Source organism: Aedes aegypti, chromosome 2 (assembly GCF_002204515.2).
Source record: "Aedes aegypti strain LVP_AGWG chromosome 2, AaegL5.0 Primary Assembly, whole genome shotgun sequence".
Classification (NCBI taxonomy): Eukaryota; Metazoa; Arthropoda; class Insecta; order Diptera; family Culicidae; genus Aedes; species Aedes aegypti.
In genome coordinates this window covers 427,496,719-427,523,333 of record NC_035108.1, presented here as the reverse complement: position 1 = coordinate 427,523,333, position 26,615 = coordinate 427,496,719, and the positions used below count along the sequence as shown (strand labels likewise).

The 26,615-nt window shown below is 36.0% G+C and overlaps 1 protein-coding gene across 19 annotated transcripts in view; it reads right to left on the bottom strand.

Moving 5' to 3' along the window:
• Positions 1-26,615, bottom strand: part of LOC5578840 (voltage-dependent L-type calcium channel subunit beta-1) — a 483,469-nt gene that overhangs the window by 84,627 nt on the left and 372,227 nt on the right. For 2 of the 19 annotated variants that reach the window (XM_021847621.1, XM_021847628.1), the window contains exons 1-2: positions 15,927-16,399; positions 5,618-6,538 (exon numbers count right to left, since the gene is read on the bottom strand). The exons of 11 other annotated variants lie outside the window; for them this stretch is intronic. In XM_021847621.1, the coding sequence (XP_021703313.1) occupies positions 5,618-5,740 (123 nt within the window). In that variant the 5' untranslated portion in view covers positions 5,741-6,538; positions 15,927-16,399. Of the gene's footprint in view, positions 1-5,617; positions 6,539-15,926; positions 16,408-25,888; positions 26,126-26,615 lie in introns of those variants that run through there. 6 more of the 19 variants (XM_021847615.1, XM_021847616.1, XM_021847612.1 and 3 more) reach the window with 6 other exon arrangements.

Below are 26,615 nucleotides of genomic sequence, written 5' to 3'. Positions count from 1 at the left end.
TATCAGTCGTTTTCTGTAGCCTAGGCAAAATAAAAAAAAACGTAGGGCCCGTTTTGGAGTTTCGCCTTTTAGATTGTAGAAGTTTACAAACTCAAAGGAAATCTGAAATATTTAGATGGGTTTTTATTGACCGTGATTATTATAAAAAATAAACCATCAACATTTGAATCAACGTTGGATTGTATGATTATTTGTAACACCTGAGTGGAGTATTAAATGAGAAGACCAATAAAATTTGGACTTACGCCCTTTTGGAAATGTAGCCATGAAAACACTTATTTTCAATAGATTAATTAGCCATACCAGTATCGTTAAGCTTGTTCAAATGTTTCCAATGGCACATTGCACTTACATGTCGCTTAAGTCTCTTACAATTAACTGAATTTTCATAAGAATTTTATAAGACATTACGGAGTCAATTTTATCATATAACCAAATTAGTTATTGTAGCACAATCTTCTAGATACTTAGGTGAACCCAAGTGCTCAGTATTCAAATTATATAATGACATTTAGGGAAATTAAATTCGATGTTATGGGGTATAATCTTTTCAAGAAAGTTTTGATTTGAGTTCTGATTTTTAAGGAAGGAATGTAAAATTAAGCTTTGTAAGTGTTTTTAAATTCAATGAAACCAAATAATAACGGATATTTCTTACTTTTCTTAAGCGTAATCGTAACTTTAAATTGCGTCTATTTTCTCATTCAAAACTCAGTCCAGATGTTACAAATAACTAAACAAACCAACTTTTAATCACATTTTGATGGCATTTTTCTTTGGATAATCACGACCAAAAAAAAAAACAGTTTAAATATCTCAGATCTCCATTGAATTTGTGGACTAATACAAACAAAAGGGCGTAACTTCAAAATGGGTCCCATGATTTTTTTTTAAATTTTGCCCAGATATGCAGCTAAGCTGTAGAAAACAACTGGTGAGCACAGATTTGATGAAGACTTTTTCTTGATCATAACGGTCAGGGCAGCACCGTGATGACTTCATTGAGCTTACTTCATCGAAGTACTTAGAGCACGTACTGCATCAATATTCGTAACTTATTTGGTATGTAGATCTAAAACCCTAAATTCCAAAAAAATCTTGGATATCTCAGAACGTCTTTTGAATGTGACACTACAGCAATAAGTATATTGCTCTGAACTTCAAAGCTTCATAGATCACGCTTGTAGTCATAGATAGTATATTCCAAGGTATTTTGAAGTTTGGGGCAGGTGCTAATAGGTGCTCAAAGATTGAACACGTCTCATCCATACCACAAAATAAAAGTTTAAAACCAATCGCACCATTCCCGTGAAACATACCATTACAATACAAAATTCCCTATTAAATCTTTTTGATCCAATTTACGAACTACGTGAAAAAAGTTACATAAATTGAATTTACGTAAAAAAACTTTCTTGTGGGCTTCGTGGCCGTGCGGTTATCGGCGTCAGTCATTTAGACGTATTGTGCCACGTGCTGTGGGTTTGATTCCCGCTCCAGTCGGTGGAAACTTTTCGTCAAACAAAAAAATCATCACTGGACTACTGGGTGTTTCGTGTTGTCCGTTGCCTCATGTTAGTGATTGTTCAGTTTGTGCAGCCTTTGGCTGAAGACGGTGTAAATTGTCTTTTCAATCGAGGTGTAAGAGTAATTATTTTTCGAAGGAGCTGAAAAATTGAAAACCGCATGGTAGAGCATGTAGAGCAAACATTTGATTACCTTTCAGAAAAACACCCTAAATTCTTCAAGTTGCTATTATGTAGCAGAATTTCTACACGAATTATTGTTGGACAAACGTTTTGAAAACTCTCAGTTTCTATGGAATATATAAAGAAAAACCTGAAGTTCTTAGGCAAAAAAGTCAATTTGAACAAATTGGGATGTGAAATTGTGATAAATAATGGAATTGTTCTGGTGGGTTTCGATCCCACGACTCCCAATACTCTAGACTGGGCGCGTCAACTCTACATATCTTTTAACTCTCTTTTAGATTCCCAATTCGTCTCTCCTTAGCGTGCCTACGAACAACAGTGAGAGATTTTTATTTTTTTTTTTGCGAAAATAGAAAACTTTTTTGTATGATTCATAAACAAATTTGCTTGAGGTTTATAAGCAAGATATATCCGGAAATTCTGATTCTTATAGAAGTATTTTGATATATCTTCTTTCTAAAATTTCCTAATATAATCTGGAGAATATTCAAACAAATCAATAGAAAATTTTCAGGAAAAAATCGACGAGAAATTCGTCTGATGTGGGAGAGTTGGAGCTACTAGTTTCGGCGCTACAGTCTTGGGTAATCCAAACGACTGTAATACCATACGAAATACGACTAAATAGAATTCTCCCCCTGAAGAAGACTCGGATTAGAGTCGAAACGTCGGGAAAAATAAAAAATTGTCGTTTTGATCATTTAAGACTGCAGCGCCGAAACTAGTAGCTCTGAAACTTATATCAGTTGATTGTGTTCATCGTCATGCAGATATTACGTTACGCTCCAATACATTTTTTTCACTTTACCAAAACATAGTTTTTCTTTATTGTCTCCAAAAGTTTTTTCGGAAATTTATTCAGGTATATCTCGAAGTTTTCCTCAGATATTGAAGAATTCAATTATTGATTCTTTTAAAGAGTTTTTAATGAACTACTCAGAGAATTCAACCAGAAATTATGTCAAGCAAAACCCTAGAAATAACTCCAGATATTAGCGTTTTTAGAAATTTATTAAGAAAGTTCCAAGTCTTCCAGAAATTCATTCAGTTACTTCCTTCTTTAAAAACTGAACCAGTAATTTCTCCTGAGATGTGTTTGAAGATTTCTGAGGATTTCCTCCAAAATTGCTATTTTTCTTGAACATTAGGAATTTCTTCAGATTTTTCTCCGAGATTCTTCTTCAGATTCATTCAGAAATTCTTCAGAAAAGAATTTATTTATGAGCTCTTGAAGATAATTTTATAGTGAGGTTTCTTAGAGAAGTCCCCATACGAATCTCTCTCAAAACTTTGAAATACAGGTAGCAGCGTTCGAGTGGTCAAGGATTTCCTGGACCAAATTCTGGGCACATTTGTGATAGCATCGCTTTAAAAATTGCTGTTGCATTTTCTGGACAAACTACTGGGAGAATCGGTGAAAAAATCTATATTCAAAAGAAATCTTTTGAAAAATCACTAAAAGAATACTTGTATCTATTTCTTGGTGAATCTGAACAGAAATTTAGGAAGAATCCATAGAATTATCTGGCAAGAGTCTCAATAGGTTTCTTTAGAGCCTCTGCAGTGGACGCAAGAAGACAAGAAAAAAGAGTGACTTTACAGACTATTTTAGTTAAAATGAAACTGTAGATACCTTCCATTAAAATTGAGACTTTTCAGAGACTTGCATTATTCAGCCAACAATGTGACTGCTATATCGAAATTGGAACTGAAATATTCATATATAACACCAAAGAAATCGTATTTACTGCTCAATAAGGCATATGCAGCGATATCATACGACATTGTTCAAATTACGACTGTATTAAAAACCCCTGATTTAACCGATTTTACTAATCAAAATATACGACAATCGTATTTTTTACGATTCTATGTAGTCATATACATTAAACTCTTGCAAAGGAAAAAAATATTTAACCGGAATCGAACCTGGTTCGTTTGATCGTTACCAGCGACCTACCTGTCTATGTCACTTTAACTGGTTGTAATGAGTCTAATTGAATTGAAATAGTAGAAGTGAATGAGAACCTAGTTGGAAGAATCGTTCCAATGGTTGTTGCTAACTGCTTAGTTTATTGAGGCATATTATTCTGTTTAAATAACGATAAAATATTAATTTTGCTTACAATTGTATCATTGTACTTCTAGAGCGTCGTCCACAAACTACGTAACGCTCTAGGGAGATAGGGGAAGTAGGATCAAGAGTTACAATTCATACAAAATTTTTAAATTTTTCATACAAAAAACGTAACGGGGTCAAGAATTACCAATTTCAGCGTTACGTAAAAAGTTAACGCTGCCTTATTTCTTATACAAAATTACCCAAAAGTTTGAGCTTCGTAGTAGATACAATCATCGTAAAAAATAAGCATACCAATACACATAAAAATGATAAAAGGGTCCTAAAAGGTTAAATGAAATTTTGTTTTCATTTAATAACATGGAAGAGCATGTAACTGCAACTACTTTAGCAATTTTTCTTGCTCCAATAATGGCTATATCAAATTTAAATTTTAATTCAAAAGTTGGGTCCATAAATGTACCTTAACACTTTTGATCATGTTTGACGCATGTTTGACGTATAGTTTTTGAGATATTGTTGAAAATGCTAAATTTGACTGTTTCAGCCAACTTGCATGCAAGTTTTCCAACTTGTACGGCAATTTGTTTGCTCAATTTGTCACAGAATTTAAACTTTTTGTATAGAAAAATAATTATCAACGAAGTTCATAATATTTTCGATGGTAAAATGTTATTTTTTGGTGGTTCAGAAAAGTATTGTATTATGCCATATAAGAGAAACAAAGAACTTTATATGAAGACTGCAAACATGTTGAAATAAATCGATTTAACCTAAATTGTAGCGTAAAATTTCAACTGATTTGTATCTAAATTGATAGTTCAAGTCCTATTTAGCATGTTTGGTAGATTATATCACAAAAAAGTTTGATAAATCATATTTTAAATTTCATGTAAACATCAATAAAACCAGTGTTTTATACAACTTTGGCAACCTGTAGCTAAAAATTGTGACGTGCAGGAACATTTCTGAGAACGGCATCAGATTCAGCGACCCAAAATCTACATAATTTGATCCTTGAGACACGCGAAAGTGTCATTTTTGTTACGCTGTGTTATCGATTAATCACTAACTGGTGGTGACCAATCGATTAAGTTTTCAGCTCATATGGGTGTTCGGTTCTCCAGATTTGTGCTCTTGAAAATTTTAAGTTTGGCTTCGATTCATCTTCACCTTAAAAAAGTGAGTGAACATGTGTTTTTGAATTAATTAACTCATTACGCGTGGTAACGATGGACAAGTTATGGGTGAAATTATGAATAAAATCCACGTGCTCGGCTGAGATTTGAACCCAGGACTCTTGTATGCTAGACGAGCGCTTTATCAACTAAGCTACCGAGCCACTTGATGACCGATTAACTGAGTTGGTTACAAGCCACCAAGTGGCTCGGTAGTACAGTTGATGAAGCGCTCGTCTAGCATACAAGAGTCCTGGGTTCAAATCCCAGCCGAGCACGTGATTTTTTTTTCATAATTTCACCCATAATTTACCCATCTTTACCACGCGTAATGAGTTAATTAATCTAGATAATCTAGAATGATTTTATATTGATATACGATGTCTGGTTTGCTCGGTAAAAAGTGACTTAATCTCTAAAAAAACAGAATAGATTTAATATTAAATAACTAGTAGTTTTGGTAAGATCAATGGCAGAATCTCTTAGAATTTCATAGTAATATTTTTGGCTAAATTCCTTTCTATATTCGCTGTTGATTCATTGTTTCTTCCTCTTCGTCAATCAAGGAGAGGCAAAGCCTCCCCTATGCCCACCCTCCGACTACGCCCATGCCAACAACGCAAGGTCGCCACCCTTCGGATATTTACCTGCGTAAATAGCTTGTTGTATCCGGCACTCTGGAACGACGGGTATCCAATACCGAGGCTCATACGCGATTCACGATGCCCCCCGGATACGGAAGGGGCATCCGACGAGGCACGCTGAACCATGGGCCTCTCAGGCCGCCAATCTTCTTCTTGTGGATCGGATATTTTGCGGTGGGGTTTATCACCTCCGCCTACGCCTCAGAACACGATATTCACACTTTCCCTGCGTTTGGGGATTGCTCTTCTTTTTTGGTGGTAAATTATTCCACCCCTTTTGATTCACTGCCACCTTGCTGAGGGCATACTACTTCGGCGCGGTCACTACACTAGTGGGGTTGGTTTTACAGTTGAGCGCTCAGCATCGCACACTTTCCAACTTCTCTGACCGGACCGGAAATGACTGTAGCTTGCCACGCTCGGGATGAGATTCGTTCGAACTGCTTCCTGTTTCACTCACTCTGCTAGGATTTACTCCACGCATTGATTTTCCGCATCTTGCCTCGCGCTCACTCTCTCGCAGCTTTTACGCTTTTCGCCTTGCACACACTGATTTTTGTTGTTGTTTTTTATCTTGGTAAGACACAAGGATAACCCGAAAAATGGTTGCAGATTGGTTAAAAGCTTTTCACTCACTACCGCACTAGAGCCGAGGATTGTCCGCTTGCATTGCATCCGATGGGTTTTTCTTGATCAGCTCATCTGACTGGAGGGGGCACACACCGACCGAAGAGAGAAAAATCGTGGGCTCACACAATATTCTGCCTTTCTGCTGAGGGATATGAAACAACAACCTCCAATATGCCAGTCGATGGGGGAAATAAAATTACCGTTTTTAATTGCCATGGCGTAATCTAATAACGACCAGAGGTCCCCAACTGCTCCAGTTTATTGTTCCCTGGCGTCGAATAGGGAAGGAAAGGTCTAACAAATAAATAGATTACACTAGTCGACGAAACTGAAACTATTTTCACGCACTTTGGCAATTTACAATGGATGCACCAGTTTTGATCTGCTGGTTTTAAATCTGTTTTCTGATTTTTTTGTAACACGTGCAGTTTTTGAGGAAAACATTAAAATCTGTTTTTCCTAACAAAATCCATAATTTAATGGAAACTTAATATTTTGGGTCGTCCCCATTAGAGTGTCCTATAATTTCACTTTGTCAAAAAACTAGGAGGTTCAACGTTCAGGTGATACAAACAAACTGTTGTATGGGGGGAACTCTGAAGAAATGATGTTGGAAGATTTCCCAAATAGATTTATGAAGAAAGCCCAGTTTTTGTGAGTAATAGCAAAAACACATTTCTAGTTTAGCAATGTTTTTGGATACCTTTTATTTTTATATTGCTTGTGATTCCCTCGGGGTCCAGAATATTAGGAAAAATAAAATCATTCACGAAAATTGTGCACGCTTATTTTTTAAACTTCGAGCAGAATGTTTTTTTTGTTCATTAAAAGTCGAACGCTGAACAAATCCATACAGTAGGAGAAAAGTCTAAAAATTTATTTCTCATATTTAATGAAGTATGAGTAAACTACATATACAGTGTACCCCCGTTAATTTGAACGATACCTCATGCAAACCATCGGGGTTCATTTTTAATTTGAACATCTAGTCACCCTAGAACCGTGTTTCTGGTTACCTTTTTCACTGTTTTGTTTTGATTCTGCGCTCCGTTCCACAGCGTTCCATTTCACTTCACTACGTTCCATGAGCTAAATGACGTTTGAACCATTTTTAATCTGAACGATGTGCAAATTAGCGGGGTACAGATTAAAAAGTGTTCAGATTAAATGTGGTCAAACCAACGGGGGTACCCGGTATATCATTATCGCATGGTTAACCTATTTTTAGGTGATATTTTTAATATCAGAGTCGTTTATTATCAACATGCGGTACTGGCTTCATCAAGCTATACGGCACTTGAGCCCAGCTAATGAATGGAAAATCCACTAGTATCGTTATACTAGTATCTTACTCAATGATTTTTAAACAAATATGGCTTTTAATTGGCACCTAAAAGGAAGTATTCATTACACATATTAATATATGCGTGCTCAGTATTTTCGTATCCAATCCGGTTAGTCAAACAACAGAAATCCTATGTTGCGCAAGTTTGCTCAAGATGAGATGAAGATTTACCGGAACTTGACAAAATTTTCAAATTAAGACTAAAGTAATTTGTTTTTTTTTTGTTTTCAAATAGTTTACAAAAGAGTAAAATATACAAATACGTTGATCATATTCCCCAAAATGCTCTAATTCCACTAAATCTTCATGGATTCATAGAAAAAGACTATTTAATTAGCATAAAAAAATGCTGGGGATAAATAGTTAAAGTTAGAGGAACAAAAAGTAGATTGGAGTACCTTGTACCTATTAACTCCGCCCTAATTGCTTATCTTTAACAGATACGCGTATTTCGACTACCACTTACAGCTTCTTCAGTGTCAGTTAATCATATCCACTTTGTGGACTCTGTTCAGAGGATTCGGATGCATTAAAAATAGCTAAAGCAAGTTTTTTTTGACTATTTTCCGCCCTCGGATTACTTTGAGCTAGTATGATTCTTTACCCATAAAAATATTGGAAATTTTGTATTTTTTTATTCTTTTAAGGCTCAAGAATCCATAATTCAATCATCAAAAATCAACAACAATTTCTACAATTCAATCAAAACTAAGTTTGTAGGACGACTTTGTAATTTTAATTACAATAAGTTGTGTTAGAAAAATGTATCATGAAAAGACCGTTCAATATTGGCTACATGACATTTTTGAATGTGTTGCTGAAATCGAACTGTCACTGTATATGCACTAGGGAGCGGCTTATTTTTCGAAAGTTTTAAGAATCAAAAATTCGTGTGCTTTTGTGAATTTATTTCTCATAAGATGAGAAACTTCAAAGTTTGAGCTAAAATATAGAGATTTAAAGGTGTCTTGATGTTGAATTTTCTAGTTTTACAATATAACCTTTAATTTAATTTTTATAGTCTTGTTATTTTTCAATCAATTTTATTTTTTAGCATTATTTTCCTTGAAATTAAATTTTGTAGAATATCGTTTTTGCGTAGAATCAAAATTTAATCTGAACATTTTAAACAGGTTTTTTCAAATTTTCATTCATTTAACTTGCAAAAAATCTTTTGTTTTAAAACTGTGTAACCTTATATTATTAGAAAAATGTTTTTATTTGGTTATTTAACAAAAATTACTCAAAAAACGTGACATTTTTATTGATAAACAAATGTTTATAAAGCGTCTTGTGATAATTACAAGTTTAATAATTCATATATTTTTCAACAACGTTCATAAATTTGTTTGTTTTAGGATTATTAAATAATTGTTTCTATGACCTCTTTAAAAGTATTTGAAATGAGATGAAATATTTTCAGCTTGAGATTTTACGTTGAACCGACAAAAAAAATATAGAAATATTTGGTATATTTGTACTGAAAATCCATGTTTTTTGGAAGTTTTTGTGGAATAATGAAGCCAAAACAATTGTTTGACTATATGTGTTTTTGAAACTTTTAAAAGAGAACTAAATTATTTTTGAATGAATGAACAAAAATTTTAATCGGTTGGGTACTCTTAAAAATATGAGGGACCCAAACTAAAAGGGGTGTAATTGACATTTTCATCCGTTTTTCAATAATACCAAAGAATCCCACTAATTTCAAGCTTTCTAACAGTATTTTTAGGTTATTTTTTGGTCCAACAGAAAAAAAATACATAATTTTTAAAAGGTTTGCTCTATTTTTTCAACTCCAATACAATTTGTATGGAATAAAAAAATGCTGCAAAAACTTTAAACTCGTTTTTCTCAATGGCAGATTTTTGTCACTTATACCCAATTGCCTCTAACCCCTTCAATTGTAATTTGTAAAATAAGGAAAAATTGGAGAAAGCTACTTTTAACTAACACTAGTATTTTATTTGACAAATTTGGTGTTTCACAAACTTAACTTTCTATGAGTATGATTTTAAGGAGAATGATACTGGAAGATTCAAAATTGATTGCCAAATAACAGAGTAGATTTAGCTTAGTGTACTTATGAGCACTTTCACATTTATTAACTGAGAGCTTTCTTTGCCAAAGTTGCCATTTTGTATTCGTATATCGTGGGGCAGGTACAATTATATTCTGTGTCCAGGGAAGTCAAGGAAATTTCCATTACGAAAAGATCCTGGATCGACCGGGAATTGAACCCAGACACCTTCAGCATGGCTTTGCTCTGTAGTTGCGGACTCTAACAACTCGGCTAAGGAAGGATTTAGAGGTAACTTGCGCTACCTCTAAATCTTAAAATTTTAAGGTTTTCCTTTTCATGTGATTTAAATTCACAAGTGCACACAAAGTTTTGGTTTTGAGAACTTTTGAAAAAGTAAGCAGCACATTAATACGCACGCTTTTAACTCTAGCGAAATGACTTGAATTAGAATATAGATTTTGCACTGCAGAATTTCAATCTACAAAGAAAAAAAAAGTTAATTTTCATAAAATTTATGGATTTTGTGAATAAGAACCTTTGTATATCCCAAAATCTATTGGTGACAGAAAGAATAAGAGAGCGAAAACAAGCAAAGCGATATACAGTGTCCGTTTGATTTTGTCACGGATCGTTTTTGGCAACTTTACCGTGCGATTTTGTCAAGGTTCGAATTTGGCTACATGGAATGCACATACAAAAAAAGAATGATGATTCAGTCACCAATCCTGTTCATCTCAATGTTTCTGGGTGGGCCTTCTTGAGACTTACCATGTTCAAAATAGGTAAATTTAATGTGTGATAATTACAACGGTAATTTAGGCTTTTTTAAAATCAACTGTTTGATTTTTTAACCTTTTGATTTAGGCAACATTATTTTTTTAAGGTTGCTAAATTCGAACGGGCATTGTACATTCAATAATTCATTTAGGAAAAAAAAGTTTATTTTTTACGAAAATACAAAATTTTGTGATTTATATTTCAAATTGAACCTTTGAAATCTTTGCACATGCAAAACATTTCAGAGCAATATGATATTTTGATTTTGTTGTTGCATATCTTTAAAGGGATGTTCTGAGTCATCCATTTATTTTGGAATATAGATCTAAGAATCAATATACGTAATACACGGAAAAAACAGTTTACCTAATTTTAGAGTTGACTTTATCCAAAATTAAGTATATTCATAATTCTGTCAACCCAAAATCTCTCAGTCTCCCCAACAATGTGGTCAAACACATTGAGAGCTGCACCTACCCAATGGGGGTAGTTCGGCCCAATAAGCCAAATTTGGGTAAATGCGATTATTCTCAAGCTTGGGTTGAATGAACTCAATTTTGCGTTGAATCAAACCAAATTAAAGTAATTTTTTTATGTCTTCAAAGGCAAAGTAGGGTAAATTGGTATAATGCGCCCCAACTGGGCAATACGCCCCACTTCATTTTCAAGGGATTGAGGCTTCTTTAACACGTAAATATGATTACATATCTTAAATATCCGCGAAAAAATGATGTTGCGCATATAATATCTTTGGGAAGTATGAACATTCAATAGAAATACCAAAAATATCGAAAATCAGCTTTTTGGCGTGAAATTTTGGGTCCGATAGGAAAGCCTCGTTGTAAATGAAGCCCATTCTTCAATATTGCACTTCTTACAAAAACTTTTACCGGAAGACGATTGCTAATGGACCCTTTTAAGCTTAGAAAGTGGTGGAATTCTCCTTGGAAACATTTCTACAACGCTGCGGAACTTTTTCTCCGGGAGGGGCATATTGCCAAGTTTATTTTGAAACGTCAAAATTTGGACCGTTTATAGAAAACGTCTAATACTTTTTTAGAAGCTACCTGGCAAGAGAAAGTTGCATACAGAGCATGACCAACTAAGTAAATAACACTTTGACACCAAAAGCTATGGTAGTAATGCATTTGCTACTGCGATAGAGTAGTTTTTCCTTAGGGGGGGCGTATTATACCTGTTTACCCTACCTAATTGAGGCCTTGGAAATTTACCAAATTTGGGTTATTGGGCTCAACTACGGTTTTTCGTTGAAACAACTCAGATTTGAGTAGTTCCGCGTTGCCGTGTAAGTAACATAGTGGACGATTATGGATCATTGAAGGTAGTTTTTGTCAGTGCTCGCCGCATCAAAACAAAGGCGCCACTCTATATGGGATTTAACATTGTGACAGCATTGCACAATGGACCGAATCGACAATTTAGCCGGAAAAAAGTGTTTTCTCTGTTCTCGTCGATTTTAGACGTTCGATGTCTTCAGAGAAGTTATTCGCAATTGAGTTTTGCATCTTTTAAGAAAAAAGTTGAATAGGGTGGCTCTTATTTAAGTTAAAATTTTGACTCAAACTTTTTCGTTTCATGAACTTTGTGGCTGCGCTCTTCTGCAAACTTTTAGAAAATGTTATTTTGAACAACTTTGTAGAAGACACTTTTGATCTAACTATTCATTTTAGCTAAGTCAATTGATTTTTAAAGTTTTAACTTAGGGTGGACCCAAAAAAATCAGGTATTTTGGTCTTACTTTTTTATTTTCAGTACTTAAAAAAAATTCAAAATTCACCTGTAACTCACAAGATTTTATAGTTAAAGGCGTGCTGCCTTCAGCAAAGTTGTAGGTGCATTGCTGTTCTGTCAAACACACAAGGCTACGGTGGCGCTATCTATGCTTTCCATAGCGGCCGTTTTGGTTATTTTAATGATCCATCGATGCAGTACGTGTTATGGCAGCGTCCATTAATTACGTAACTCTAAAATAAGAAGTTTTCTACCCCATCCGTAACGCTTCTCGTATGAAAAATTTCCAATTTTTGTATCCCTTGAAAAAATGTTTGTGACCAATCACGGTTATCCAAGAACTTTTTGAAATATAGTTTTTCAAACCAGTGAGCATAATTTGTTACGTATCCAAGAATTTTGCGTTAAGTACATGAACAGAAATGTTAGAAGAATTTTACTTCGAATAATTGTTCATACAACGGAAACTCTAAGAGATCGCAGCAAGCCGTGCGCGCGGGCGGTTGCGTTTTGAGTTTTCTGTCACGTTTACTTCGTTCCGCGTTTTTTTTTCGGGTCGGCTGATGGTGCTATGCCACTTGTCGATGTTCTATGCAAAAATGTAATTTGAAGCAATAAAAGTGTTTTTTTTCGCGGAGATTCATTTTAAAGAAAGTTTGTGTTGTTCCGCGTTCTAGATTGTTACGTGATTTCGCTGATGGTTCGGCCGGCCCTACGCCATCCGTTTAAAGTTAATCATTCGTTTGTGATAAGTGTGATTCCGCGTTCCGCATTGGGAGTTTTCCGCAATTTAGCTTGTGCTTTAAATAATTTCTGTCGAAACAAGGCATTGTTTTGTGAAATAAGATAAAATAAAAATAGTAGTTCAAAAGCCACACAATGCAAAAACAATGTGTTTTGGTAAAAGTGTAAAAATGTGCACCTGACGTATACTCGATCGTGACCATTTTCTCGCGGGATTGGGGATGGAAGTAGATGGAAGCTTACATGGTCATGACAGCTACACCGGCCATCGATGAACTTGGTGAGATTGTTCTATTTTTTTAAGTTGTTTGCACTTCAAAACGAATAGGGAAGAGGGGTCCAAAATGCCACTCTGATGATTTGTACGTACATTTTTTTTTTGTTTTCAACACAATTCATGAAAGGGTTTCATTTATTCAGGATACATGCATTATAGATTTCGGTCGGGAGGGAGGTCAGAGTTACTTTTCTTTTCGTTTCAGAGAGCGAGTAAGGGCGCTTAAGCCTAGGCTTCATAGCCAGGACACACGGAAGAAATACCTGTGTCCCATCCTTGGAAAAGAACCACAAACAACAATGGAGTGCGCATTAACTTTCTTAGCTACGCCACTCCCAACGATTTTACCCGATTTCCCTGATTGGAACGGTTGGTACGGTTGTCCCCGTTTCTTCCATCACAATATTTAAAAAATATTCCGTCTATCATGTTATTCATTCGTGAATAATCTGATCGCCGGATTTTTTTAAATTACCTTCAAACCCCAAGTCTGCACAGTGGGCCTGGCCATTTTAATATTTGTATCAAATCATTGATATGCTACAAATATTAATGCTGACAAGAAAATACTGGATGAAATTTCGGTATTTCCAGGATGCTTTTCAATATTGGCTGTGCAAGCACTTAGAATAGAATAGAATAGAATAGAATACAACGGAAACTCTAAGTCATCCAAGAACTTCCAGAAAGACAATCCATAAGATCTACGAGATCTACTATTGTAATAACCAGGGATTGAATCCAGAGGACATTGAGAGAATCTCTCACTTATCGCTTTCTGCAACAATCATGATATGCTGCACATTATCGTTTATCGTATACTGCTACAAACATGATTAGATTAAAACTGGGGGACACTATTGCTATCGGATGTTCGGGGGGAGTAAAATGAAACACTCACCCTCAATGGTAAACAAGCAAGAAAAATGGATTTTATCGCTCTCTCTTTGGAGAATCTATGATAAAAGGTCGAAAGACAAGAGATCGAAAAGACAAAAGGTTGAAAGACAAAAAGTCGAAAGAACAAAAAATCGAAGAGTAAAAGAGATGGGATAAAAGGTTGAAAATCCTTTTTCAAAGACGGTTAAATTTCCCACCAAGTGAATCATTTTCAACCTTTTGTCCTTTCGATGTGTTGTCTTTCGACCTTTTTTTTTTCTTTCGCAAAACGTCTTTCCGCCTTTTGTCCATAAACCATCATTACAATACTGTGTTTAATTAGAATAAGGGCTCGTAAACTTTGACTTGTAAGAAAAGAAAAAAGACTGTGCCTTTACAAAAGCTATCAATCGACCATTAGTTACGCTAGGGGCTACCAAGGCCAATATTCTATGAAAGTTTCGTGTGATAAAAAAAAATCCGTACAAATAAAATGAAAACTCAGTATACTTATGCGAAAGGTTAAGACTATATGCTACAGTTCAAAACAATCCATATATAACTGCTATTATACATGTCTTAAGGGCTGTACTCCATGGAGTCCTTATAGGATCAAGTACAAAGGTATAAATAAGAACAATATAACGTTTGCTCGTGTCAATGGCTATGGGTCGTATGATGACCAAGAACATCCGTAAAAATGCAATACTCTGTTTTGTTACATAAGTCCTTGCGTGATACACAAAGTTATTTTAATAATGAATCTTCATAAGCAGTCATAATCAATGTTAGTGGAACATAAAAATTGCTTTTCGATAAAAATATGCGTTCTGTGAAATAATCTGCGATTTTTACTCAAAAACTGCACGTTAGGGCGATTCAAAATTTAACAATGTTTGAAAATCCAATGTCCCATATCTTCCTTGATAAGGATAATAGAAATATTAGTAGTAAAACGCTAATGGCGCTGTTCTCACAAAACTGAATTAGTTTATTATGACCTTTAACTGTATCTTTTCATTGTTTGTTCGATGTCATGTTGTTGTGGATGTAGTTAAAATTTATTTGACACCGGTACTCAAATTTATTTGAGGACCGGTACTCAAGCTGTCAGCGCGTGGCAAACTAGATGTTGGTAACACGAACAGTAGCGACATTAGCATTCTTAGGTTAATGCTTCTACTGTAAGGATAGACCATAAAAATAGTGTTCTGTGAAATTTTCAGCTTTTTCGGTGGTGATCTAAAAATGACTAAATAATAATAATAACAATGGAGATATTTTGAAAAATGTTCCAAACGCATTAGTACTGTAATGTAAGTACAAACTTATCATCCCATAGTGAAAACATATTCTTCAAACCTCAATGAAGTATGTTGCTGAAGAAACAAATCCCGTTTGAGCTAATTTTCTTTGTCAATTTTGTAACTGTTTGCAGGTGTCATGAAAATTCCGAGAATTAAAATCCAAAATGAACGAGTCGAAATCAATTGAATCCATTGCGAATAGCCAAAGTGCGTGAAACACTGTTGCCTAGTGTTATCCATTCCAGGGCAAGTGAAATATTTGTGTTTTAGATGGAAGAATATCTATCAAACATTACTGGATCCTTATGAGAAGGACTGTAAGTAATGCGGAAGTTGCCTAGGTCACAACTTCCTACAGCTAGAGAACTTCTGCATCAGCATTGCCTTCTATTTCACCGTATCCGTTTTGCTGTTCGAGATGCCCTGTTTTTTCATTATTATTGTCAGAAGGACACACAGTATTCCAGATTTACTCCATCTATCATGACCACACTTTTTTCCTTCTAATGGATGACCGTAATAGGCATCATTTTCCAAAACTTTATCTTTCGCCTGACCCCTTTCTCACTTGAACTCACACCAGATCCACACAGCACACTTCAAAATCCGCAGTTTTCCAGCTTCAAGCGCAGCGAAGAAAAAAAGAAAGGAAATTCGATTTTCATCCAACCAAGTGTTTCACTTTTCACTGCATCCGATGGAATCATCACGCACTTTCAGCATCCGTGGAAGCCCCATTTTCCAATCTTATCGACCATCACCAGGAAAATTCCGATTGAACCAACCTCGCACAGATTGCTCGCCACAACTTCTTAATTTTCCTGCACTGGAAAACCCTTTTCCAAAAATCAAACTTTCTCAAATGGGAAAAAAGGAATAAACTTTGCAATGACGACCACGGCGACGACAACTGAATCGACCACGGGATGTGAGAGAGAGCCTCTACCACGGTTCCGCACCGTCCTACTAAGTACCTACTACTGCTGTTTCTGACTACTGGCTGGATTCTGCTGCTGATTGCCTCTGCTGAACGTTGCCACTGCGGTCGATTTTCGCATCCACCACCACACACTACAGTTGACCGACCCTGAGCTTGAAGAGAGCAGACTACTAGTGAAGTTTTGCTTTCCATCACATTTTCTCCAACTTGAATTTTCCTCCGGACGCAGCCAGACGTGTACGGGTACGCAACGTTTCTAGAAGTGTGTTGGTGCTAGACGGTTGGCTACTAAGTGGTGCTAGTGGAAGTTTGTACAAGAAAGGAAAACGGGAAAACTCTTTTGCTGTTTTTCTCACACCAATACCAGCGAGAGCGGAACCGATACTGAAGTGTAACAGTGAATCCTATGTTGTGCGGTTGCAGTGAGACATGAGGAGCGGTGTTGAAAATTTTGTAAGCGATGAATCGTGTGATTTTATGACACTACCCCAAATGTCACTAACCTGAGTGGCCATTACCCTGAATTTATCAAAGCAGATGGTTATTTCACTTATCAACTGTTAACTTAGTGAGGTTCATTATTTAAAGCTGGGTAATTCATCTCAACAACTTTGTCGTTGTACAGGTTGCTCTTTTGAGTTTTGCTATGATGTGTAATGATTATTCGATAAAACTACTAACATATTGATGAAGAACTTTACCTTCTTTTGAACACTGACTGTTTTGAGTTAGATTATTGACACATTCTACGCACATCTAAGCCAAGATATCAGAATACCAAACTTTGAAATATTTCCAAAGCTATGCTGAACGGCTCTACCCCATTTGGAATAAAGCCATTTGGCATAAAGCCATTTGGCATAATGCCATTTGGCATAATGGTCATTTGGCATAATAGCCGTATGGCATAACGGTCATTTGGCATAATTTATAGTATTTTTTTATAATTTAAAACCGTTCATTTTCGTGCTTGAAATGTTTGTCTAAGATAAGACTAATGGAAGGCTAAGCAAATATTGGTCAAGATTTTTAGTACAAAAGAGTCAATGGGAAGTGCAAGGAAACACATCAAGAGTGACTTGTTGCCTATTTTGAAAGTTTATTACGGGGAAATTCCAAATAGACCTGTAGACAGAGAAAAGTCACCGAATGCGCGTTTGAGGCTGATGATAGTTAGTTACTACATGTTGGGTTAAGCCGCTGGAGAGGAATCGTGTAGATGCAGACCTATATAGCTGATTTCAATACAGCATCATAAGAAGGCTTTCAAGCTTGAGTGTGGTGAAACACAAGCACCGAATCAAATCGTTGTGTACAATTTGAACAAATCAAAGGATGGACTCCTGAGTAGGTGGAAAAAGCTGAACAAAATCATAATTTGTTGCTTTAAAGTAATTAGGTACTGACGATCATAATTAGCTAATGGCTTGTTGAAGGTAAAAGATAAAATATCAAAAATTATATCTAAAATTTGCATGGAAAGTTTTGAGCAATTTATTGCCATAATATTAACCCGTATAGGCTTGAGTGGAAGAAAAATAACTAAAACTCTCACCGTTCAGCGAATACTTAACGGATTTCAATTATTTTTTGTCAGTATAGTGGTACACATATCTAGTTTCTAAAAGTGGTCATAGAATCTTGGGAATGTTCCTATGGCCGAAGTTATTGCGGTGGATCACTGGGTCAGGTCGGGTGACAAGAGTTCTGTGCTTCTGGGCCCCTGGAGGTAGGCAAATTTCAAGTCACAGATAATTTTCAGAATCGGCTATAATGTGGCCACTATATCAAGGAGTTTTAGGAGAAACGCATCAATGTGAACCTTCTGATAATTGATTAAATTGAATAATTATGTCAACTGCATTTGATTGATCCTACAAATGACCATATTCGAGTGCCCGGGATGCCTCAAATTTATCATAAAGTGCACAATTTGTATCTCAACATCTGTGTCAAGCTTATGGGAATGCATTTTAGTGAACTATTATGTTCGATCTATACTTTTAGAGATTTGAAACGGTTTAGTACCTAACAAATCTAGAGCCGGTTCTTCAGGGCATTAAGTCCGAGTGGATGCATCTGGTACACTCTAAACGGTGCAATACTAATATTTTATAATGTTGAATATCAGATCTTAATGATTTATGCAAATTAAAATTATTGCCATTGGAAATAAATAAAGATAACTTGGCATATCCCAAAAAATCGCCTTTTTATACCCGACTTGACCCAGTGACCCACCACAATAACTCAGGCTACAGGAGTATTCCCGAGTTCCTCCGACCACTTTTAGAAAATAAAAATATGTGGGCCAGTATACTGACAAAAAATTATTTGAATCCGTTAAGTATTCGTTGAGTGGTAAGGATTTTAGTATTTTTGCTTCACTCAGGCCTATACGGGTTAAAAGATCAAAACAATATCTTGCAAGTTTATGGATTGACCATCGAACCAATATCAAAATATGATCTGATGGATGGCGAAGAATAAAAATCAACAAAAAAAGGATCGACAATCAGCTTCAAACCCTTGAGTTTCAGATTTATACACAGATATGCTAGACATTAGCAAGCATGGGAAACATTCACTCGAATATTGCATTTCTTTCGCTCACATCCACAAGCGGTCAAGAGCGAGATTGCCGTTTCTCCGACCAAGCTGAGTGTTTCAATTTCCAATGCGCTTTCTTCTTGTTCGCCGAGCGACAAGTTAGACAAAAACGGCAACAGAATCATTCACTACCGACTCCTTGTGCCGAAGGCATCCGATTGCTGTAGCGAATGATTCTTTACATTCCGATTCCGCACGAGTGGCATTCGTATTTGAGAGCTGAAGAGCGTTCACTGACTGGTAATACACAAGGCGAAATGTTTCAGTGAACGCAAAATCTGTACATTTCGCAGGAAGCTTTCAGTGATCGAATGGCGAACGCGTTCTTTCGTGTCTCCAATTTAAGAGAGGATAGGTGCTCTCTCCGCTCCGTATATCTTTTTATTTTAGGTTTATCTCAATCGTTTACGATTCGTCGGGATTGCGCTCACCCTAGTAGCGTTCGGCAGTCATTGAACATTCGGTGGCAGCAGATACTTTGCAGATATTTTATCGGTAGCGTTCGGGTGAGTGAGTGAATTTTCCCATGCTTGGACATTAGGCCATGCCCCATAAATGGTAGCCGAAGTAATTAAGAGCATCATGCTCTTCGCTGTCTGGGACTGCTTGTTACTCTTAGAAGTTGTCCTGACGCCACCCTGCTCAGAACGGCCATTTTGTTGAAGAATGTGTTTTGTTTAATGTAAAAAACCTAACTCTGATCTTGTGTGTATTTTGAGATGTCGAGCTATTGCGTTGAGTTTTACCAAATTTTCAATCCTCTTTTCAGTATCAGATTGAGATTTGAGATATTAATTTGTTCGGTTCGAGATATGATTTTAAAATTTCCGCCTGCCCGGAGTTAAATCCACTAAGCTATAAATTTCAACGTGCGCCATTCGACTTTATTCTTACTTTTGTATTTATCGTATTCGTTATATATCTATAGGGCAGTGGCGCAACCAAGGGGGGGGGGGGTTAGGGGGTCAAAGCCTTTCAAAAAACAAACACATTGAAGGCGTTGTGTCAACAGTTTGTCACACCTTCAGATATATTGGTATCTTTTCATTGGTCTAGCATCCGAAATATCAAAATTCTTACAGTTGACTGCCTTAATATTTTGCAAAATTTTGCAACCTTCAGAATTGATTTTTAAAGATTACGGAAACGAAATATCTACGAATGCTTTTGATTTATTTGGTTTTCGGTAGAAGCATTTCAGTCCCATTGGGAATTTCAGCAATTTCACGATTTTGGAGGTGTGGATTATGAATTATATTCTATATTTTGGGTGAATCATGAAAATAAAGTGTTCGTTCAAAAAAAAAATTGAAAACATGTGACACGGATTTGTTCATTAGAAATATGGACGCATTAGCGTCCCACATCAATAGTGAATCAATTGGATTACAAAGTAATCCAAAAACAAATTTTATTGGTCGTAAATTATAAGATATTTGGACATAAATTCTTCACAATGAAAGAAGCACTCATTTTTTACCTTTAGACACGTTTTTCTCGGTTGCCAATTCTCTAAGAAGTGATAATTTTCTACCGGCAGTTGAGTTTTGCAATGTTGATCTACTTTCGACCTACTGCGTCAAGATTCATATTGCAAATGGCTGCGCATAAAAATTACTCTAGAAGTCATTCTCATTGAAAAGCTCGAAAATATATATTTAAGGAACAATTCTAAATAGAATCATACTTATTTTAGTAATCTTTCTAAATTGTTGTAGTTGTTGATTTCTCGAGAAGTATTTTAAAATTTCCAAAACCTAGAACAAAATTCTGGTTGCGCTACTGCTATAGGGAAAGATGCAGTGGCAAAAGTAAAACTCCTGTCTTCGCACTTCAACCTGCAAAATTGTGCAGCCGAATTGTTACAATTTCTCAGAAACATAAATTACGCATTGGTGCACGGTTATGAATTTAGATCAGTAAATTTCACCTACTTTCTAAAATAAGCTGTTCTTTTGTATTTGCAGCATAGCGAATACTATTCAACTAAGGCAATCCGGTGTAAATGAACCTATGAACCTATCTTTGTATGCCTATGATTCGCTACTCTGCAAAATAAAAAGAACAGCTTATGTTTGAAAGAAGGTAAAATTTCTGTTTGGGTAATTCGCCAATTGCTGAACGGCATTAATATTGGCTTATTGTAGAACTCCTCATAAGGAATACATACACGGACTGTTCAATAATAGGAGAGATTTTTAGCCATTCAACAACAGATGAATTACCTTACTAAATTACTAACCGTGCATCAAATGATTTGTTGAGTATTTAAGGCAAATCATCTCTTTTAAGATTTTCCTTCCTTAGAATATTGGCTGTTCTTCATATTTCTGCACCCTCATGAATAAATAAATAATATTTTATAATTTAATTTTGAGGCTATGGTAGACAGTTTTATATACAGTCGACTCTCCACATCTCGATGTTTTACATCGCGATATCTCTCCCTATGTCGATGATTTCATAAGTCCCTTCAGTCTGCATACATTTTTACTCTCCATATCTCGATATCCTACGTATCTCGATATCTCCATATATCGATGTGTTTCTGTTGATTTTTCGTTCTCAATTTTCAATCCGTATGTCGATATGTCTAATATCGAAGGTTACTAGACCAAAATTTTGGGATTCAACACAAATAAGGAGCGCAAAATGACGTCTTTTTGTGTATTGCTTTCTTGGCAATGGAGTGTTTTTCAATCTAGTATTAATCAAAAGTTTGTTCTTTGTCTCGATCTCTCTCTATCTCGATGGTCCCTTCGATATCGAGACGTGGAGAGGCGACTGTAACTGCTTTTCCAGCTACGATATAATCGTGGCACCAATGTCACGGTCAAAAACAAACTAATGCTTAGCTCCTCATATTACTCCTTCATGATGTGATACGCATAAGTACTCCCAGCTACAAGCGTGACTTGGAAGATGCCGGTTGGAATTTAGAAGTTATCCAATTCCATTGTCTAGAGTCAAAGATGACACACATTTGTTTTAGGCAGATCATTATCGAGTCCAACGTTACGAAAAAATAATATTTGGAAATGTATTCTTCAAATTATGCCAAATGGCCGTTATACCAAATGGCCATTATGCCAAATGGCGTTATGCCAAACGGCGTTATGCCAAATGGCATTATGCCAAATGGGGTAGAGCCATGCTGAACCTATAAGAAAATATGTTGAAATTCATAAAAAACATAAATATGATTGAAAATACCATAAAAAACCATACATGAAAAGTTATATAAAGATAATATAATTTGTTGGTGAGAAATTGAGACATTTCTATAATAGTCCTGTATCATACTTTATTAAGTGTATTGTGACTGTCTTGTACGTTAACTAGAAGGATATCTGATGACATTGTTATGTGGGAGTTTAAAAGTTTCAAACGAATAATTGGTTCTTTGAAAACGTTGTTTTCTAAATAGCCGCATTATCATGGTGTCACATTGCGAAAATTACATAATTTTTGACATTGGTCAATAAATACTTCTTATAGAACTCTTCTTTAGCCGAGCGATTAGAGTCCGTGGCTACAAAGCAAAGCCATGCTGAATGTGTCTGGGTTCGATTCCCGGTCGGTCCAGGATTTTTTCGCAATGGAAATTTCCTTGATTTCCTTGAAAGCTCTCAGTTAATAACTGTGGATGGGCTCATGAGAACACTAAGCTGAGAAGCAGGCTCTGTCCCAGTGAGGACATAAATGCCAAGAAGAAGAAGAAGTGGTCTTTAGGAGCTATTAATGGAAAACTTTGAGCGGAACGGTTCGAAATTACCTAAAAAATCTCTGGTTCAAACCTTGAATGAATTTGTGGTTGAAGTCCTGAGTGTTTTTTTAGAGGAATTTCAATGATGTTAGTTAAACATTCTGAAAAATACAGCATAAAATTTGTTGGAATACTTCCTGGGAGAATCACATAATGACCGCTTAAATGCTTGCCTTAACCCTTCGACAATGCTTTGGTTGTTTTCTTGCAATGATTTCCGAAGAAATTTATTATAAAAAAAAGAAAATGTTTAATTTTTTGGAATTTTTTTCAAATGAATTTTAGGAAGAAAAATTAAAGATTGCTGTGGTGAATAGTTGGAGGGTTTCCTGGAACATTTCCAAAGGACATTTATTTAAAACTCTTCCAGAAATTTCCAGCAGGACTACCATTAAAACTGCTAGAGAAAATCTTAAAAAAAAAAACAATGCAATTGCAATCTAATTTATTTTGTATTTTATTTAATAATATGTTTTCGCTACATTTCCTGGAGGATTGTAAAGAACTTCTTGCATATTATCAAATAAAAAAAATTTAAAACTTTCCGAAATCACTTTACTGATTTTTGTAGAAGTTGTTCTATAAAAAAAGAAAGTTGTAAAGAAGAAAAATTGTAATCGAAAGACGTGAATTTGTGAAAATACACGTGTTTAGTGAAAATTGAATTTGCCACAATGTTTATGTTTGATCGCTGCTTCAAATAACTAAGTTACTGATGGGTAGTGTCAGCTCCGGGATGGTTTAGCATCCAATAAATGAGCTTGGAATTATTTTACCATTCTCAATGTGCACAAATTGAGAATTATCACAAAATTAAACAATTTTCACAGTTCCGAATTCACTTGTATCACAGTAGCGATTTTACCAGGTGCATAATATTTTAACCGGTACTGTGAAAAGTTTCATATTTTGTGATAATAGAATTGAGGACATTTGTAGCTCTCTACCAATATTTCATGCCAACAAGAAAACAAAGTTACAGCATGCCAAAGTTCAACATGTTGTATGAAAAACTCCTTTCACTACTATTATTCTAAACACTGCTGTATATGTCAGAAATGGCGCCGGCGACGTCCTTGCTGTCTCGGGGAAGGGATAGTTTTAGATAGACAACCATTGTTGCTAGAGACCGAATGTATCATATATTGATATACAGTTGCAATGGAAAGAATACGAGGTTGTGAGATAAGGTAAGGATCTAGGTGTCACCAATGGTTGATGATTGGATTCGCCTTGACGGATTCGCGATAAACGTATTGTACGCCGATATAACCCTAGCCTGTATCCCAATGAGCTCTTCGATGATTGGAAGAAGGCAAAGCAAGCTCTTAGCTTATTACTGTGAAAGTGCTAACAGAAACACTGTGCTGAGAAGCAGCTTCTGATCCAGTTGGGATATAACTACAGAAATAAGGAGAAGATAAATACGAGCCCTAAACACATATTACTTGTTCATATTTTTACTACAATAGATTTTTTTGAATGGATCACGAAATTTTCAATACGGTGTTTTATTAACTTTTTTCATTAATATAGTACTAATATAAATATTTTCAATCGATAGTGTACGTTTCACAACAATATTAGTTGTAATAGTTCACAAATTCCACACGAGACCATACTGAGTGATCCTGCACGCATTGTTCCTTACCCCATACAAGTTCGACCTACTTGTGCGCTCCTTACTCACACAAGCCTCAGTTTTTCAGGTTTCCCTTTTTCCGACTTGAACTCTTCGAAAGCATACCCACATTTATTTTTCATTCGCTTTCCCTCTATATCGCACTTTATTTGTATTTTCCATTTCCCAAGCACGCAGCCACAGAATGCAAACAGAAGACAAAAGCAGGAAAACAAAAATCACTTGGACACATGACGAGTACGACGACGACGATGATGATGATGATGACAGAAGTGAATGCAAAATCTTCTACACACTTCCGATCATAGGATAATGCAGGAAAACCTCAACACAACGGAAAACTTGATTGTCACGGATGAACGACACGCAATGAGGATTGCTCTGTAGCAACGGTGGAAACTACTGTTCAAGAATGGACCAAATGTTGTTTAAGGGTGGCCTATTTCTATATGGAAAAATCAAACTGTAAAAATCTTAAGTTCTTCTTCTTGGCATTACGTCCTCACTGGGACAAAGCATGCTTTTCAGCTTAGTGTTTAATTAGCACTTCCACAGTTATTAACTGAGAGCTTTCTTTGCCAAAGCTACCATTTTCGCATGCGTATTTCGTGTAGCAGGTACGATGATACTCTATGCCCAGGGAAGTCAAGGAGATTTCCATAGCGAAAAGATCCTGGACCAACTGTGGTCAAAGATGAACATAGTTGGAACAATTTTTCCCACATATTTGATTTATTTTCTCCATACAAAAATAAAGCTTGTTTAGTCCCCCTCAGAGATAATGAATTCCGCTCAGATTTTCACAGTAGTTCCAGGGGTCGAAATAATAATATGTGAAGGGGTGTAATTCAACATTAATGTTGTTTGATCATTATGGGCCACCCTAATTATGTTTTTCAGCTGCGGACATGTATGTATGTATGCGTATGAGTGTAAGCGTGTTTTGTTGGTCAATTTCTGGCTACGACTGGATGTTAGTTTTTCCTACGTCTCGATTTCTTTTCATGCGTTGGCCACTGCTGAGAGCATTCGAAATTCCTTCGATAAACAATGAAACTATTTTTAGAGTTGAAAATTCGGCACTTTGCTGGCTTATCCACTATTTGTGATGGGATAGATCGAGTAGCAGGAAGAGAAATTTTGAAGTTTTGATGTTTTTTTTTGCACTTTGGATTTAATGTTTTAGGATGAAAATGGATCACGTTTCAATTGCAAAATTAATATTCCTGATGGGTTGCAGATTAAAATCTCCTGTTTGAGTCGACTTTCTCATAAATTGTGACTGAGCCCACGGTTTTTCTTTGTAAATGTGCACTTTTGGTATAAAATAAACTGTTTTTGCGATTAGCAAACTCATTTCTTTTGGGTCATGATCAATATGTTGCAGATAGACACATTCTCCTTTGTTGAACACGGTGTCATAATCCAAATGTTTTCCACTCTTTGTCACACTTCCACTTTATTCCATTCTAATTGCTTTTTTTTCCTTTTGATAGGATATCACATTATCCATTATGATTGCTTCTTTTCTATTCAGATTCGGAAATATTCCATTTTCCTCAGCCGCCCACTTATATCCTACCGAAGTTGAAATGACAATCCTGCGAGTTTCGCCTGTCACAATTTTCTTCAGATTTTCACAAAACACGTCTCGAAACCAATTCCAATCCCTTTCAGTTCCAACTTCGCACTCTACACTATCGAAATCCACGAATTCCGAGATCTCGGATCTGCGAATCTTTCCGACCGAACAATTTAACTCCGGAACGCACTTTTCCGCAATACTCGTCCAGTTGAGGCAACCAGCTCTGAAAAAGTGGCGTCAGTCATCAGACAGACGGGGAGCAATAGATGGAAGATGGAAAATGCTGTCAGTTTTCGGTGGTCAAGTCAGCTGCTGGATCCCCGCTCTCTCTCTCTTTCGCGTTTTGTTCGCAAACTGCCAGAGAGCATGGCCGATTTCTATTTTCCGCTCGTGCGGGGTTTGCTGTTTCGAGGGGGATTTTGTTTGGAAACAGAGATTGTAAAATGCGTGACCGAGGGGTGTTAAACTGCATAGGATGTCTATCGGTAGAGTTGATGCTGCATTATCGGGATGGAGACGCGTGGTACTTAGTGAGAAATAAGATCGATAACTTGCTTGAATGGTGGAGTCCATAGTCACCGATATCTTAGACTAATTACAAACATTAACATTTCAATTTCGTTGATCGATATAAAAAAATCGACTGAAGGTTGAGCGACAAAATTTGTGTAAAGCTACGTCAGTTATATACAACTTTTTTTAGTTTCCTATGTCAGCTACGAAC